Consider the following 17992-nt stretch of genomic DNA (forward strand, 5'->3'; position numbering starts at 1 on the left):
CTCCCCGTGTTGTGGCAATAACTGAGATTGTGGGAAATAACCCCCTCTGCTCTGCACATCCTCTCCTTTGTCTGTACCCTCACCACACCACCCTGAGGCACCAGCGCTCCCCCCTACCTTGATCCAGCACTTCCTCTGCCCCTCTGCCGTATCAGGAACCCACCTGGCCCACCACCCTGTTAAATGCAACACCCTCAGCTCAGCAACCTCACATCTGGCTCCGAGTGCTCACAGGAAGCGCTGCCACGGTCGGCTCAGCTGCCAGGCTTCCTCCAGATGGGGGACAGTCCGTGTTGTCCGTGCCACCAGGCTGGGAGACGTGATTTGACTTGGGTGGTTTGTAGCTCCTTTGCTGAGCCAGGGCTTGTTTTTTACCTTCCTTGCTTCCTCGTTAGCAACGTCCCAGCTGGGCGCGGGCGCTCTGCAGTGCCCTCTGCACAGCAGAGCTGAAGCACAGCCTGTGACAGCACACCATCCTGTGCAAGCCCTGCAGGGACCGTCAGTGCCGTGGAGACAGGCAGGAGTATGGGGCTCAACCAGGGGTGACACATGGCAGGGCAGACACAGGCCAGGCCAGCCCAGCAAAACCAGTATCAAATTTTATCCTTGCCAAGACCAGTGCTGCAGGCTGGGCACACAGGGCTGGGGCCCCTCATTTTGCCCTGGAGACCACAAGGGACCTGCACGTGGCTCTGCATCACCTCAAGAGCTCCAGGCCTCTGGCAGCCCACTGGGGTAAAGCACAGTTGGGCTTATACCTCCTAAGAACTGTGCAACCATTACAAGACTAACAGCCACTGAGGGCAGCACGCGGAGCTCATGAGCACCCTTCAGCTCTGCCTAGAAGCTGGAAGTCATTGTCAGCCTGGGCATTCCAAAACAAGAGCCCCGGAGTGGCCAAGCGCCAGCCTGGGGGCCAATGCCAGCCTCTCGTGTTGTCCCTGCACCACTTCAACTGCCAGCAGTGTTGGGTAGCCCCGACACATCCCCGGTGCAGATGGGGCTGGGGCCTGGCAGGAGCTGGAAGGGAGACAGACATAAGGACAAGGACACACAGCCACAGTAAACTGGACAGGCTCTTTAATACCTTCCTTAATGAGAACAACTTGTGCTTGCTGCCTGCTCAGATGAACTCACATTGTTGGCCATGTCTGCTCCTGGGGCAGAGGCCAGGCAGCTCAGCAGGACAGGTACACCAGTCAGGCAGGATGATACCCCCAGAGAGAAGAGGAAGACACAAAGAGGAGATGCTTTAGCCAGTGCTGTGCCTGACAGCTGCACACTGCAGAGCCCAGCAACCAGCACCCCACAAAGCACTGCTGGCCAGGCAGGCCTAGGGCTGCTCCAGGCCCTTCAACCCCTCATCCTTTGTGGTCAGAGGGTGGGGGGGATGCCTGCAGGAGTTTGGGAGGACTGTGAGTACAGTCAGGTCAAGGAGGCCCAGGCAGCCCCAAGGGGTGTGGCTCAGCTGCCCCCAGCAGTTTGGAAGCATGTCTTCTGCCCGGCTCTCAGTGTTTTGAAAGCACAAAAGTTACAGAACTGGCCAACTCCATGGTCTGGAAAAGGTGGGCATGTGCCCATTGCAGGCAGGATGCAGGCAGGACATCCTCAGACTGCGGCACTGGGGTTCCTGAGGGGGTTGGGAAAGGCAGGTCTCTCCCTGAGAGAGGGTGCCACAGGGATGAAGACTCCAATGGCAATGGCCCAGCTGTTCCTGGGCTGGAGGCATCACCAGCCACTCCCAGCAGGGCACAAGGGGGATGCAGAGGGAGCAGACAGTGCCATGACAGGATTGAGCATCAGCACTTGTCACCACCTCTGTCCCTGCCTCCCAAGGTCAAACTTTCCCTGGTAAAACCCATCCTCCAAAGGCTTTCTCCAGGTACTGAGCTACTGCCAGTGTCAAGTGGTCGTTGTAGGCGGCTGCCACCAGCTGGATGCCCAGCGGCAGCCCCTCGCTGCCCAGCCCCAGCGGGCACTGTGTCACCGGCAGGCCCAGGACATTGAAGATGGCTGCAAGAGAGAAGGTTGGATGGATCAGAGTGAGCACAATGACTGGGATATATCACGGCCTGGCTCTCCCACCCTGGGCAGGCAGCTCTGCCAAGCACAGCACCAAGATGGCAGCTGGTGCATTGTGCAGCGACATGGTTACAAGAGAACTCATTGGCCACAGATTCCCATACATCATGTGTATAAAGAGCACCCATGAGGGATGGTACACACTGTGGCATGCCAAATTTGGGTGGTTCCTGCCCCAGGCAGCAGCCCTTCATCACTCCAAAGCCAGGCAGCACTGACACTGGCACTGAGGTGTTCAGATCACAAGGGAACCACACAGGGAGCGCCAGGCTGTACCCCAAGAGATGGCAGGTCTCAGGTTCCTGCTAAACTGCAGCTGTAACCCCTCTGGGGCACAGAGGTCCCCAATATCACACACAAAGTCAGACCTGCCCTGCTGTGGGCTGGCACCTTTGGTAAAAGATAAAAAATGCCACACATATGAAGTACGACAATCCTCGCCCCACTCTCTGGAGCAGGACACCTCTCTTTGCTGCACAGCCCACTGTCAGCAATGCAAACACTCTGGGTACAACACCCCAGCTGCAAGCCCACACTGCTGCCATGAGGAGACTATCCTGACAGCCCTACCTGCAACCCCACAGGAGCCAGGGCTGCTCACCTGTGTAGGCAAAATTGAAGGGCATGCAGATGGGGGAGTGGTGCTTGGGGGCGATGGTGGGGTGCGAGGGGTAGAGGAGCACCCCGTCTGGCCCCAGCAGTGCCTCCATCTCCTCCTGTAGGCTCTTCCCCATGCTCACCAGCTTGGCCTTCCCACTGAGGTTGAGGTTCACCAGCTTCTCTGTCAGTCCCAGGGCTGCAGCAAAAGGTGGAAATGGGGACAAGAGCAACTGAGAGGACCGTGGGCTACGTGGGGCAGAAACAGATTTCCCAGCCACATGTAACATGCCTTGCTTCTGGGGTGGCCTCCCAAGTACCCCTTCCTGCCAGTAGCCACAGCAGACTGACCCTAGCACATATTTGTGGGCAGCATCGCCCCAGCTCTGCCAAGGGAAAGGCATCCAACCTGCCCCTTCCTTTCAGCTTTTCCAGCCAGTGGGATTGAGCAGAGCTCGCAGAATGACCCCAGCACTCATTAGACAGCAGCACGACTGCACTGATTAGGGTTCTCTAGTACCTGCTGCTATGAAACAAGATCAGTGCAGACCCTGGTACCCTCCGAGCCCCCAGCAGTTCTGGCAGGGCTCACAGCAGGAGTGAACCCTGCCCCCAGCTCCATCACCCTCACTCCTTCCCTCAAGATACCCACTCCCATTTATCAAAGATCCACTCTCTTGAGCTTGCATGCGACTCAAAGACATGGAGTGTCATTACAAAACTAGGCTGAAGCTGCTCAGGAAAAACCCTAACTTCCTTCACTGGGCATTGGAAGGGTAATACCTGCATTTAACAACTTGCCCACCCCACCACTGCCTCTGCACTCCCTGGGGCCCCTGCCAGCATTACCGATAGCTGGGAGAGTGTGAGAAGACATCCCCACGAGCCACTTCATCAGCTCCCACAGCGGCCACACTGGCTTCCCATGGTCCCCCAGCAGGTCAATGAATCTTTGTGCCTCCTGTAACAAACCCACTCCCCTGTCAGCACAACCAACATGCAGCAGGGAGGCACAGGCTGGCATGGGACAGTGAAATTCTGCTTGTCCCATTATCCCAATGTGAGGTGTCCCTGCTTTCACATAGGAGATGTCCATCAGGAGTGCTCCACAGCTCTGACACTGATCCAGGGCAGCAGCAGGAGTATCTTTCCCTGCCAGAGACAGCAAGAAGAAGGGAGAGCCCCCCAAAGCAGCACACAAGTGACATGATGCAAGGGATAATATCCCAGAGGCATTTCTTCCTGTGATATGACCATGGGACCTGGAAGAAGGAGGTAGAGGAGCCAGACAAACCCTCCTTAGTGTGGTGGGGCTGGGCTGCTTCATCACTGCCTCTGTGCCAGGAATGCACAAGTTATGACACTCCCAGAAGTTTATTTTATTTCAAAATACTTTCCTGCATGCACAGAGCATAGCACAGTGTCTGCAATTCCAGGGAAAGATAACATAAGTGGGCCTCCTCCTGGAAAGCTGCTAGTTGCCTGCCTGTCCTGGTATCCCAAAGGGTGTTAATCCCAGCCTACAAAGAGCAAGGCAGGATGCCCCCTGCTCAGCTGCCTTATCAACCTGCATGGAAAAGGTCAATGTGCCAAAACAACCTCCCCCTCCCTATTACCACATTGCTCCTTTGCTGAGAGCCATGGCCTCAACCCAGAGGACAGCAAGGGAGAAAGGGCTGTGCAACTTTGGGAAAAGATGGAAGGAGGATTCGGGGGGAAAATGGAACTGGGAAAGCCCCTGAGTAGGTTTGGGAAGCCTACAGCTCCCTATAGCTGGCCCCGAACAGCTGGTTCTTCCCTGATGCCTCCAAAGCTGTGCCTTTGCCAGCTCACTCTGACACACCTGCCCCTCGCTGTCCTCGGATAACATCATGGCTGACCAGATCTGGAAAGAATACTTCATCTTGTGGATTGCCACACGCTGAACCCGGACCCCGAGGTCACTTTCGAGGTGCTCCACTACCTGAAGGGAAGAGCAAGGATGGGTTTGTTTCCACAAAGATGTGATGCATGCCAGAGGAGGATAAGGAGACCTACTCACAACATCTTTCCCTTGTGTCCTCTTTAGCCCTGAAGAAGAAAAAGTTCTTTCCACTTTTTAACTGCTGAAAGCACAGGACTAGGATGCAAGACTGCCACCCCAGGCCTTCATCCCGTCAGCCCCTGCAGGAGCCACCATACAAAGCAGCTCTTTCCCCTCCCCAGGGCTCCTTTGACCAGTCTCCCCAGGTTCTACCTTCAGGCTCACGCTGCTTCCTACCTTCTTTTGGGCCTGCAAGATCTCCTTGTCCACAGGTGATACAAAAATGGATCCGCCGTCATGATCCATGCAGTGGAATTTGATCTTCTCCAGTGACACTTTCTCATTCAGTTTCAGCCTGGGAAAGGAATGGTGCTTTGTCACAAATCCATCCCCAGCTCCTCTGCAGCAGCTAAAGGTTCCCACATGCTCATTATGTATCTTCAGGAGACCCTGCTCTGTCCCCCAGAGTGGCAAGGTGAGACCCTGAAGACACACAGACACCTACTGCCCACAACGCATCCAGCTGCTCACCCGCCCCCTCAGTCCCAGCAAGTTTCTGTTGGGAAAGTTCTCATCCCTCCAGAAGCACCTTGTGATTACATACCCTGGCAGCAGCCAAGGCTGGGATTGCACAAGAGCCAGGGAAAAAGCAAAGCGGAAATGGAGACAGCAACTGTGTGCAGGCTGTGGCAAAAAGGAGGGCTGCCCCATGTGCCACATCTCCGCTCTGCTCCTCACTGGCACGCAGCATAGTTGCACTTGGTTGCACGGACCAAGAACTGAAAGAACTGAAGTGGCCATGGTATGGGATGGAAAACTCCTCATTCAACAACAGGAAAAAAGCCCAGTAATTCCCAGGAGCAAGGCCAGGCCTGGGAGGGGTGTGTGGGACAGAGCTGGGAAACAGTTCCCTGGTGAACAGGACCCTATCAGTCGGCCCATGTCTGCCCCTTCCCAGGAGCACATGGGTGGTGGGAAGGGCAGTCCCAGCAGCCAAGGTCCTGCTGAAGCCAGCAGCAGAGGAAGGAAATCACTAACAAGCAAACTGGGTGGCGTGCACGCCTGTCTCCTCCAAAGGACTAATACACTGTAAGGACCAGAGAGGTGTCAACTCCAGCTCCGCAGCTGGGAGCAGTGGGAACAACTCACTTGCTGACCCCAGGACCGGCCATGACTCTCAACACAGGTTCCAGGTCCTCCGCATAGCGGCACATGGGCCCCGTGCACAGGTAGCTGGTCCGCACCCCGTGGGCGTTTGGGAACTGGCCGTCGTTGGGCACCACCCCTAGAGCAGAGATGTCAGATACTACCCTGAGTATCGCCTCCAGACCTGCTGGGATCCTGTGTGCCAGGAGATACGGTTCCCCAGGGATTGCATGCCCCACAAGAGCTGACGGCAAGCTGCGTGGGGTTAGTGGATTAGTTTTAGAAGGGAGGACAAGCATCCAGTCAGGACACTGAAAGCCAGATAAACAACCCAGCAGATCCCAACCTTGTGAAAACATCCCACGCTGAGAATGCAATACTTGGGTAAATCCCCACCCGTCTCCCACGTGCCTGGCGTTCTGCCACCAAAAGCTTTCCCAAATGCCCACACCTGCTGTGCTCCCTCAACAGGATTGTCCCATGCAAGGAGTTACCTGACTCCTTACATAAATCCCACCAGTGACCAGCACAGGGGTGTCCTGACCCCAACACCCACCTTACCTGTTGTGGGTTTATGGCCAAAGACTCCATTGAAGAAGGCAGGCATCCGGATACTGCCACCGATGTCAGAGCCCACACCTACGACTGAGCAGGCAGCTGCCAGGACACTGCCCTCCCCACCTGCACAGGAGAAAACGTGGCAAAACCCCACAGATTATGGTGCAAATCCTCCAGCAAAGCAGGAGCACCTCACAGTAAGGGTGGGGGCCTAAAAAGCAATAGGGATGGGGAGCTTTAATGATGGCTGTGGGACAGCTTGGGATTGTGGGCCAAAGGGATTTTCCTGCTGAGGTACAACAGAGCGAACTGAAGCAATGCCTGATGAAACATCCAGAAGAGGCAAAGCAGCTGAACCTCCCAATAGCCTACAGCAGTGCCCAGGAAAGAGGCCCATAATCTCTGCAAGAGCCCAGGGACACATTAATAGCTGTGTGCAGAGACGTGGAACTTTTCCCTTGCTGCATTTTAACCTGCCGCTCATGCAGGACTGTGCCAAGGAGCTGGGGTTCACCTGAGCTGCCGCCCACAATCCTCTGCAGGTCGTAGGGATTGTTGGTCCGCCCGTAGACCCTGTTGCTGGACTCGTACCACATGCAGAGCTCGCTGCAGTTGGTGACACCCAGTGGGATGGCACCTGCCTGCTTCAGCCGCGACACCACCGTGGCATCCGAGGTGGCGATCACATTGCGGCGGTTGACCAAGCCAGAGGTGTTTGGCATCCCTGTGGTGCCAAGATAAACAGGAATGAGGCATCAGGGCCAGTGCCCTGAGACAACCTGGGGCTGCAGAGAAGCAGGTTCCCAGTGACAGCTGCTCCTCCGCAGCACCTGTGTGCTATACGTGAACGCAAACGCAGGAGCCCGGCCAGAGCTTGGTACAAACCAGGGAAAGGGAGACTACTTCCCTCCAAGCACCTGCCACAGCCCCCCACCACTCTGGGGAGCACATCAAGACCTGGAGAGGCACAAAGATGAACCCACCGTAGAGAGAAAAGGCCTCCTTAACAGTGAAGGGAACCCCCAACAAGGGGAACTTCTCCTCCAGGCAGTCATCGCCAGGGCCCTCCAAAAGCAGCTTGTCCACCTGCCGGGCTTCCTGCAAGGCCTCCTCAAACCTGTAACACAGCACCCGGCGATGTTCTGGCGCTGGCTCAGAGGAGCGGGCAGGCCCCAAGCGCGGCAGGAGCTTGTGAGGGGAAGTGAGACCGCCTGGTCTCTGCCGGAGCCGGGCGCGCTCGGCACGGAGCTGCTGCGGTGGCGGCGCGAGGATCCCCGAGCCCCGGCGGCGACCCGAAGGGAGGCAGGCGGGGAGCCACTTTCTCACCTGTCCTTAACCACGGCATTGATGAGGGGATTCACCTCCTTGATCCTCTCCACGTACGCCTCCACCACCTCGATGCACGTCACCTGGCACGGGGCACAGCGGGACCTGCCGTGAGGCGCGGGGAGCGGCCCGAGACCCGCCGGCCCCGCTCCCCCTGCCCGGTGGTACCTGCCGCGCGCGGAGCAGCTCCGCGAGGCGCCGCGCGGACAGCAGCAGGAGCGCGTGCCGCGGCTGTGGGACGGCGCGTGGGGCGGCGCGCGCGGTGCCGGCGCGCGGCGGCGGCAGCAGCGCGAGCAGCGCGAGGCAGGCGCGCGACAGCAGCCGCAGCAGCAGCGCGAGGCAGCGCTCCGCGCGCGACAGCGCCATGGCGGCTCCGCCCGGAAGTGACGTCGGGGCGACGCACCGCCCGCGTTGCCGTGGCGACCGTTCCGCCGCGGTCTCTGCCCGGGTTCGTCCCGGTGCCGCGTGCCCGGGGCCCGCCCCGGCCCGGAGCTCCCCGGGAACGCGGGGCCGCTCGGGGCCCGCCCCGGCCCGGAGCTCCCCGGGAACGCGGGGCCTCTCGGGGGCCGCTCGGGGCCCGCCCCGGCCCGGAGCTCCCCGGGAACGCGGGGCCGCTCGGGGCCCGCCCCGGCCCGGAGCTCCCCGGGAACGCCGCGCTCCCCGCCCGGGGGACACCTTCTGTCTCGCTGCCCGGCGCTCAGGCCCGCTGTGCCCGCTCCTCTGCTCCGGGACAAAGGCACACACTTAGCACACTTACTTTTAAACATGCTCTGAGGTGTTCAGGTACTTGATTATGGAAACAGGAAGAGCACTGTATAATCTGAAACCCTCAGGGCAAAAGAATTGGTAATGCTGGGGGAAAAAATCATGTCTTTTAAACCAAGGATTTAAGCAGCATGTGAGCAGGCCTTATTGCGTCTCTTTCCTTCTACATAGTTGGCAATTGAATTATCAGTGCAAAGCAAGGCTACAAAGGGATACATTTCTTGTGAAAATCTTCTGTGACCGCAAAGTCGGCAGGTCAGCATTTGGAGAACAATCTGCAGCACACCCGCCCTAGAAGGCCATCGGCCAACCTCTGCCCCCTAAAACCTAAGATGATATCAAAGTCACCTTGATAGTAGTTTTTTTCTCATAATCTTATCAAAGAGGCTTTTTTTCTCCTTGCCTGATGCAGGGAGAGGAGAGGAGAGGAGAGGAGAGGAGAGGAGAGGAGAGGAGAGGAGAGGAGAGGAGAGGAGAGGAGAGGAGAGGAGAGGAGAGGAGAGGAGAGGAGAGGAGAGGAGAGGAGAGGAGAGGAGAGGAGAGGAGAGGAGAGGAGAGGAGAGGAGAGGAGAGGGAAAAGAAGCTCATAAGGGCTCGCTCAGGATTAAGTCAGGTGTCCTCTGTCTTTCAGAGCTAAAACAGTAAAACTCTGAGCTACCCTCCTAAATGTAATCCCAGCAGTGTTTTGGTATTTTTTTTTCTCTATTTCTTGGTGAATTTTCTGTTTTCCTCCCTTCAAATCCTGCCCAAATGTTGGCAGAGAGGGGTACAAACCAAAACATTTCTGTCCTGAGTCTCTGCTTATGTTGCTGCTCTGCAGAGACCTTCCCTAAGCTCTGGCATTTTGTTTGTCATGGAAAGTGCCTTGTTTAAACTTTGTCTTTTAACGTTTCAAGAGCAAAGCTTTGAAATTCACACTGGATCAGCTGCCGCGCTGCCCTCTGTGAGCTCCCCTTGTCCCTGCTGTTCCTGTTGCACACCAGCACTGTCCCAGACCAGCTCAGGCTGCTCCTCCGTTAGGTCAAGCTGAGGAGCATCCTGGGAGCTGAGAAGAAAGAACAGCTACATGCTAGAGGTCATGGTAGCCCAGTGGAGCTTTGTGTCCATGGAAAACAGAAAAAATCGGACACAAGCTCTAGAAATAAAGCAGTAAGGTCTGGAAACCTAAGGCAGAAGTGATTTGGACTGTTTTTCAGTTACCATAACCAGCCAATCAAGCAAACACCACCCTAGGTGCACACTAAGAAGCCAGTTAATGCCAGTCTGATTACCAAGAGCATGGGGGCTTAACACACAGAGTGAAGCTCACCCATTCAGACCTGTCCCACCAAGTGACACCAGCTGCTTAGAAGAAAAACATGTTTCCGGGTCTTGCACTCTGGGATTTTATGCTTGTCATTATCATCAGTCATTTCATTACTACCAAAGTCTTAAAAAACCACAGGGAGTTATCAAGGACACATGGAAAGCTGGAGTGGTTCTGCTGGCTGTGTGGATGTGTGCTGTAAGCACTAATTGCCCGGGAAGCCATGGAACAGGCTTGGCAGCCCAGTGCGAGGCTGGTGGGAAGAAGAGGTGTGAGCTGATTGGCAATAACAGGCTGCCTTCACAGCGTTCTCCAAAGCTCTTCTCGATCTAGTCCTCAAGGCACAAAAAACACCTTTGTGGAAATTAAAAGAAAAATAACCTAATAGCACAATTCTTTATGAAAGGAGTCCTTTAAATCTTATCCTTAAAATAACACTTCCAAAGAAACTTGGGGTTTGTGCAGCACAGTGCTGGGGCGGGGGGGAGTGGGAAGGGATGTGTAAAGGTTCGGGTTTAAACACAGCACCTCAGATGCTTAATTCCTAGCTGATCCCAGAAAAAACCATGAATTTGATGGCAGTTCCCCCAATCTTGCCCTTAGCCAGATCCACCACGGAGGGATTCTGTGCTCCATGTTTTCATCCGCTGTTTTCTCGCGTGCCGGCCCGGGATCCATCAGCAGATGCTGGGTGCCCGTGCTGCTCGCTCGGCGCTTGCACAGAAGGAGCTCTGACCTCACCTTGCTGTGAGCAGGGGGCCTGCTGGGGCACAGGAGCTCCCCAACACCTCATTCCCAGGAGGGCAGGAAGGGATCCCATCCTGCCCGGGTGAGAACACGGCAGGGGCACTGCCGAGGCCTTGGGCTCTCTCCCTACAACACCCCCAGAGCCACGGACAGCGCAGCTCAGGGCTCGCCCGCGGCTCCGGCAGCACCGCACAGCCGCTGGGAGCGGCCAGAGCCCGGGGACAGCCCCTCGGGAGCGGCCAGAGCCCGGGGACAGCCCCTCGGGAGCGGCTGCTGGGAGGGAGCACGGCTGTCACCGCCGGCTGCGGGACCGGGCCGCCGGAGGTCGCTCCGCCACCGCCGATCGCTGGCCCCGGCCCTGCCCCGCCCGGCCGCAGCTGCTCCCTCCGCACCGAGCCAGGGTACACCGCGTTCGCTCCGAGCCCTCGATTCAACGAAATGTTTATGCGTGCCTCTGCTCCAGCAAACATCTTGGCGGCTGCACGGAGCCTGTTCGCTGCTGCTGCTCCAGCTGCACTGGAATTGGGGCAGGGTCTGTGCGATGCTTCAGGAGCCAGCTGGCCTTCCTGAGATGGTCCCCACTCCAGGACCACCCCATCTACGCCCTGTCCCTGCACCCCCGGTTCCACTGGAGGGACCTTGTCTGCTGGGGAAGGCTGTGCTCCGCAGCCCCTTGGTGCCAAGTGGAGCTGCTGCCCCTTAGGAAAGGCTGGGCAGGGGCATGCTTTGCTGCTTTACCCTGAGGAAGTGACACCCACCCCACAAACCCATCACCCATTTCCCAGTTAAGTAAGGCTTTGAGGTGCATCTTGACATTTCAAGAGCAGCTAAGACATCTCCTGGGCTCCACAGTGCCTCCAGAGAAGCAGAACACGCGTGCCCTGTGCCTTCTTGACATCTGGCTGCTGCACCTACTGATGATGGCCATGTACAGCACCATGGAGTTGGGTGGGCATAGCCAGCCCTGGCCAGGGCAACTGCAGGGCTTGGACTGGCTCCCAGGGCCTGATCACAACTCCATGTCCCCTGTCCTGTCCAGCCAGTGTAGTCCAGGATGTGCCTACTTTCTTCCCTGCCTGAGGGGATTGTGTCAGTTGTGCACATCTGGAGTTAACTAGGGACAGGCTGGCCCTGCTATGCCATCTCTCAGGCATCATGCAGCCACTGGTCTATGCCTGCGGGGCAGGCCTCAGCCAGATGTGCCGTCATCACAATTATACTGTTGCTCCAGCTGATACCTCCAAACCTCTTGGAGGGAGTAGGGCACCTCCTTCCCCAAGCCATAGACCCTGTGAGGATGGAGCAGCATGCCCTGGGTGAGTGGGGAACCAGTGCTGAGGTCATTTCCAACCCTGCCAGGTGAGACCACGGGAAGGATTCTGTAGGACTGAGAGAGGGCCAAGACCAAAGCTCACAGCTCTGTCGTTGAACTCAGGAGGCCAGAAAGGAGAAGGTGCTGATGGCCACTCACATGACATCAATCCACACCAGACTCCCAGCCTGGAGTGTTTCTCAAGAGCATGGCTTTCAGCAGAGCCAGTTGCCCAAGCAGCTTGCGTGCCCCTGCCAGGCTGTGTGCCATGGCTCTTGCGAAATGGTGTTGATAAACACTCCAGGGCATGCCAAGTCCTGCAGGATGACAGCTGATGTGCCCAGGCTGTGGGGAGTGCCTGCACAGTGAGAGGAATTTTCCACTCCTCTATGGCAAGCGTGCCTGACCCTGCTGGGGGACTGTCCCCAGCAAGGCAGAGATTATCTGCTGGTGTCCCAGCTGGCTTGTCAGGCCCAGTAAACCCCCATGCAAGTGCTGTCCTTATGCACATGGCAAAGCAAAGGGTGGTTGGGTTGCTTGGGGCATGGTGGCACACACTGCCCTGTGCTGCATACAGGAGCAAGCAGGCTGAGTTAGGGTCCCCAAGGAGACCCCACCACCTTCATTTCACCATGGAGCTATTCTTGTATCCCGGCAAGGAACTGCCCCTTAGCTTTCCCCTTTCCAAGTACACGGGCCAAGCTGGAGTGAGCCATATGCTTCTCCATTCCCTGTCCCAAGAAACTGCCTTCCTGTGATTCTGGTCCTCTTTCCATATGCCCTGAGGGCAGTGGGTGACCACAGGGCCCTCCAGGCTGCCTGGGCCAGTTCTGTCCAGGTGTGTCTTCTAGCAAGTTGGAAATGCCTCAAAGAGCAGTCGGTCTGTGGTATGAAGTGGGTGTGCTCAGTCCTGTGCTGGCCACTGTTTGGTAATTAGCATGTGAAAGCCCAATTCGATTTGACCAGGGTGTTCTAGAGCTGCAGTTCCTTTTGTCCACCCTGCCATCCCACTGTGCTCTCAACAGAAGCCTGAAAAGCTCGTGCCAGGCAGCACAGACCTGGACAATGCACCTGTGCACAGTGCCACATGAGTCCCTGTCCCACAGCACAGCCTGGCCCATGCTGTACCATCAGTGGCAAAGTAGCTAAGTATCAGCCAACAGCTGGAGAGAGGGGGGGGGGGGTCAAAGGTCTCCTGTGAGGATGGTATGTTGGGAATGAGAGCTCTGCAAGGATCCTTCTTCCCTTCCCTTCCCTTCCCTTCCCTTCCCTTCCCTTCCCTTCCCTTCCCTTCCCTTCCCTTCCCTTCCCTTCCCTTCCCTTCCCTTCCCTTCCCTTCCCTTCCCTTCCCTTCCCTTCCCTTCCCTTCCCTTCCCTTCCCTTCCCTTCCCTTCCCTTCCCTTCCCTTCCCTTCCCTTCCCTTCCCTTCCCTTCCCTTCCCGTTTCTCTTTTCCTGCCACCTGGACATGTCCCTGCTGCCACCCAGGTGTCCCCTTGCTTATCCTTCCGTTGTCTGGGCTAGCAGCAGCAGAGGTGCTCGCAGCCCAGGGCTGCCCATACCATTTCACACCTGTGCTCTGCGTGGCGGCTGTCCCAGCCCAGCTGGGCTGTGATGGAGCAGCACTACTTGCTCTGACTGATCAGAGTCCCCTGTCCCCTCCCATGCCCCTGCAGCCTCCAGGTCAGTGGGTGCTGGACCAAGGCACAGTGACAGAGAGATGGGATGTGCGTTCTGAGGGTCCTGCTGGAGCACATCCTGGGAACGGGGATGCAGGGATCTGTTGCTGTGTGGGAACCTGCGCTTGGGATGGAGACAGCAGCAAGAGGAAGAGGCACTCATGGCAGCAGATACAGGAACACTGCTGTCTCTTGGCCGCAGCTCGTGGCATCGTGGCTTGTGCATGTGGGCAGAGGTGACAGCGGCAGCGCAGCTTTTGGTGCCCGCACCTCTCCACTGGGGAGAGACAGAGCTTGGGCAAAAGGCAGCAGCAGCGGCAGGGAGCCCAGTCCTGCCCCCGGCTGTTTGGGACATGCTGTTCTCTCAAGCCATGATAAGGACAATCAATAATAAAAGCAGGCAGATGGAACGCGAGCCCGGCCTCCAGCCAGCGACCTTCAGGAGCTGGGTTACTGGAGCAGGCGCGGCCGCTTGGCAGCGCCGGGAGCCAGCGCGGGGTGACCGCGGCTGCTGCAGCGCTGCCCCGGTGCGCCGCTCGGCCACCGGGCCCTGGCCTGCAGCCTGACGGCACCGGGCCTCGGGCAGCTCAGGGACACGCCGGGCACCTCCGTAACGAGCCGGGACAGCGACACAACCGCCCGGAGCGCAGGGCTGCGGGATCGGCTGTCCCCGGCTCCGGCCGAGCCTCCGGGGCAACCCTGAGCGCTTACATAACCAGCACTGCACAAACATGACCCACTCACCGCCGAGCTCAGCAAGATCCTGATAAAGCAGAAAAACAGCAAGCCCGGCCCAGCGCCTGGACACAGCTGGCCCCGGCTGCTCGGGGCTGTGACGTGGGAGGGTCAGCAGTGTCCTTGCCAAGCAGCTGCGGGGCTGCCAAACAGCCTGGAAGGTTCGAGCTGGCCCAGCGCCGACGTGGGCGTCTGCCTTCCAGCAGGTTCTGTCTCTTTCTGAGCTTCTTAGAGCTGCAGCGAAGCTCCGGGTTTTGCAATTCTCCAGGAGACAACAAGCTGTAGGGCCACACAAAGTAACACCTCCTGCCCCAAGTGGAGAGTACTTTTGTCCCCGGGGACAAAACAGCCTTTGCGAGGGGGCATCCCAGCCTTAGACTGGAATGTCCCTGCCTGGTGGAAACACAGGTTTCCCCAAAAAGCTGTCCTTCTCCTGAGCATTGACATGACAAGGGGTTTGGGATGTGCTATAGCATGTCCTCTCTTTTGGGGACAGGGCAGCATCACTCCCATCAGTACTCTCAGTGGGGGGATTCTGGCCATGGCACCGGTACTCCACAATGCTGGCAGGCACTGTGTCCCTAACACTCTTCTCTCCCCCTCCTGGGGCCTGGTCTCTATCCCAAGCCTGAATGTGACACTGGCTGACTTCAGCTCTGTTGGCTCCATCCGGCAGTTCCTGCACTGCTGCAGCTGTGTGTGACCCTCTGTGGGTCCCTAAGCCCACGTCCTGTCCCATTAACTTCCCTTCTGCAGAAGTCCCTCCCTATGCCTCTGCACCTCACCTTGCCGTGGGCTGCAGCTGGAGCAGCACAGGGATCTCCCTGCTGGCACCACGTGGAGGAGCTGCCTCGGTTGGGCTCTGGAGAGGTGAAGGCTGCTGCTGGCACAGTTGGGAAGATGTGGGCATCAGAGGTCCCTTGTGGAAGGCCAAGTCTTGCACAGCACAGCTGGGTGGGAGAAGAGGAGCTTGCTCCTGTGTGCTGCACAGGGCAGTGGGTGCTCCAAAGCATGGGCATCCCCATCGGGGTTGGGAAGCCCTTCTTACTGGCACCTCCTGCCCTGCACCTTGCTCCCCTTCCTCCGGGCATGCGAAACAGGAGAACTTCTCCAGCTCTTTGAGTGTCTGCAGCAAAGACCCACTGACAAAAGCCTAAAAATAACCTAGAAATAGTGGAGGAGAAAAAAAAAAAAGGGGCTCTTTATTGCTTAGCCAACAGCAGAACCAGTCATTGCCTGGCAAAAGTGAGAGAGGAACTGGGAGTTAAAATAACGTCTGCTTGCAGGGAGCCAGCCTGGGCAGCCATGTTCCCAGGTTTCCTGCAGGCAGGAGCAATGTGCTGCTGCCTGCGTGGGCTGAACGCGTGGGAACCGTGTTCCTGAGCCACATCCAAGGTCTGTGCTCCTCCAAGCTCCCAGCAGGGATGAGGGACCCCTCCCTACAGCAGCAGGATGCTCTCTGCCACTGCCTGTGGTGGACAGCTGCCTGTGGCCCCAGGAATCATTCCCCTGCATCCTAGCAGGATGGGGTTTGTCCTGGAATACTGGGTATAGCTGGTGCCACTGACTGCAGGTTTGGGCTGCTGGGCTTCCAGCAGCTGCTGGTATGGGGAGCAGGGATGTGGCTGGGGAAGCCTGGGAGAAACAACCAGAGTGAAGGGAGCCAGGCTGTGCTTGTCCCCTTCCTGGGTCTGTCCCAGCTGTGGGATAGTTGGTAGGCTCCTTGTGTAGCAGTAATGGGAACAGCCTGCTCTCTGTGCTGGTACCCTGGGTCTGACCTGAGCATCGCTGCTGCCTCACTGGGTTTCTGCAGGAAATGGACAGTGCAGGAATGGGCAGTGAGTGGGGGAACCAAGCCCTTCATCCCATTCATAGCAACCAGGCATGCAGACTATGGATGTTTGTGGCTTTCACTTGGAAAGTGCTGAAAACAATCAGAAAACAGAGTTATGTAAAAAATCACAGTCTAGTCAAGTGGATCTGGTACAAGCCCAGCACACCCCGTCCCTCCTGTGGCATGCAAGGCCATTTCTCTGGGTCAGGAGCAGCTTGCTTAGGACATGCTACAGCTTTGCTGGGCCCTCTCCATCATGGATAGCAGCTGAGCCAAGTCCTCTCCATGTCAGGAGTCTCTCTTCTGCTTGACCTCAAACACACCTGCACGCCTGGAGTAGCAGAGATGTGTTCTGATGAACACAGCTGCAGCATTGTCCTCTCTCTGCATCCAATTGACTTCTGCTCCATTCTTGCCTGTCCTCTCTACTGCTTGGCTTTGCTGTCTCCTTCTCCTTCCAGGGCAGCCATGGCACTGCTTTCCTTCCCCACCTCACCCATGCCAGCTCCTGCCTGGGCCACAGCACACGCCTGCTGCTCAGTCCTGGCCTGGGGGGATTGCATCCACGGTGTTCCAGCACAGGGAGAGGGGTCTTAGTAGGCCCCTTGACCCTATGCCTGTCTCCTGGTCCTCAGACACAGGATCAGACCCTCACCACACTCTCTTGGACAGAGGCAAAGCCTGTGCTAGTGATTTGGCCTCAGCCCAACCATGCATTTGTCCCTGTAGTTTCTTGGAAGCTCCCAGTTGCTGCTGGGAACTGGGACCCTGTATCACTGGTTGGGATGATCCAGCATCTGGAAGGGAGGTGTGATGCAACCCAGTGAGGGATACTGGCAGCAGCTGTGGCAAAATGGCCTTCCCTTTGATCAAGTAGTGGTGTCTCCCTTTGTGGGGTGGACTTTGTGCAACCTGAAGGAATGTGGCACCTCCGTGTGCACAGCCAGGCGTCTGTTCCCAGCGCTACCATTGGCAGGAGCAGGGCACCATTGCGGGCTTTCTCAGCATTGCTGATTTTCTGCTCATAGCAGAGCAATGTATGCCTCATGCCCTCACTTCTGGTGGCCAGGAAAGTGAGGCAAAGCACTATGCTGCGGTCTGGACCCTCTTGGGCTCAGGGGCTGTGTGGACCATCCTGCTCCCTGATGAGGTGACACCTCAGAGCTGCAGCCCCAGCCGTCCCTTTTACCTGAGGCTGCCTGTCCCTGCAGAGGCTCAAAGGTAACCTGGAGCCAGTTGCCATCGCTGCCCTTTGGCACAGCCCTGTGATACGCTCCTTGGAGCAGGGCTGGCAGTGGCCTTGTCCCGTCCTGTTCCCTGCCCCAGTTCCCAGTGGATACATGTTGGGCTGATACGGGCTGCACCGGGCGGCGGTGCTGTGTGACCCTCGCTCCTTCCCCAGCTGTGAGCAGGGTGTGGCTGGGAGCCACCTGTGCAGTGCTGCCCGTGGGCTGCCCTGAGCCTGAGCCTGGGCCATGGGCTGCCCTGAGCCCGGGCTGTAGCCAGGAGAAGGTGGCAGCCCCTCACCCTGTGCCAGCCCAGGGCTGTGGGGCTGAGACCCCTTCAGACACATGTTCCCACTGCTGTGTTTCCTCCTCTGGCAGCATGAAGAGGCAGAGCTCAGCTCTGGGCTGGAGGGGCTCCAGGGACACTTTGGGGTGAGCACGAGGGGACAGGGTGGCTCTGAGCAGCACAGCAGGTCTGTGGTTTAAGTCCTGTGCAGCACTGAGGTTTGAGGCAGCAGCGTGGAAGTCGGAAAGAACAAACTGTTCAGCTGCCAGCCCTTCCAGCTTCTGCTTTCAAAGTTATCTAACAGCCCAAACAAACATGCAAGTGCTGGCTCAGCCACAGCTGGGTGCGGGACACAGCCCAGCCCATTGGTAA

The 17992-nt window shown here is 57.6% G+C and overlaps 1 protein-coding gene across 2 annotated transcripts; it reads right to left on the bottom strand.

Moving 5' to 3' along the window:
* Positions 1 to 1058: 1058 nt before the first annotated feature.
* FAAH2 (fatty acid amide hydrolase 2) lies at positions 1059 to 15423 on the bottom strand. Of its 2 annotated transcripts, none has more exons than XM_086850923.1 (11): positions 15060 to 15423; positions 7733 to 7815; positions 7390 to 7523; positions 6921 to 7130; positions 6410 to 6529; positions 5852 to 5987; positions 4940 to 5057; positions 4523 to 4642; positions 3529 to 3640; positions 2684 to 2878; positions 1059 to 2013 (listed from the first exon to the last, which is right to left on the bottom strand). In XM_086850923.1, exons 1-11 carry the CDS (start codon positions 15363 to 15365, stop codon positions 1838 to 1840), a joined length of 1710 nt encoding a protein of 569 aa, XP_086707049.1. In that variant the 5' UTR covers positions 15366 to 15423; the 3' UTR covers positions 1059 to 1837. The 2 variants fall into 2 exon arrangements, with proteins under 2 accessions (XP_086707049.1, XP_086707050.1); XM_086850924.1 differs by lacking the exon at positions 15060 to 15423 and adding an exon at positions 7901 to 8225.
* Positions 15424 to 17992: the final 2569 nt, after the last annotated feature.

The sequence above is a fragment of the Cyanistes caeruleus genome, chromosome 14 (assembly GCF_971803275.1).
Source record: "Cyanistes caeruleus chromosome 14, bCyaCae1.hap1.1, whole genome shotgun sequence".
In the NCBI taxonomy this organism is placed as follows: domain Eukaryota; kingdom Metazoa; phylum Chordata; class Aves; order Passeriformes; family Paridae; genus Cyanistes; species Cyanistes caeruleus.

Excerpts from the sequence above, each read along its gene's own strand:
- FAAH2 (XM_086850923.1), bottom strand. The coding sequence starts at position 15,365 with ATGCCCGGAGGAAGGGGAGCAAGGTGCAGGGCAGGAGGTGCCAGTAAG. Across the intron at positions 7,816-15,059 it reads CAGCTGCAGCCCACGGCAAG|GTGACGTGCATCGAGGTGGT; the intron begins GTGAGGTGCAGA and ends GCCCCGTGCCAG. Across the intron at positions 6,530-6,920 it reads GATTGTGGGCGGCAGCTCAG|GTGGGGAGGGCAGTGTCCTG; the intron begins GTGAACCCCAGC and ends TCTCCTGTGCAG.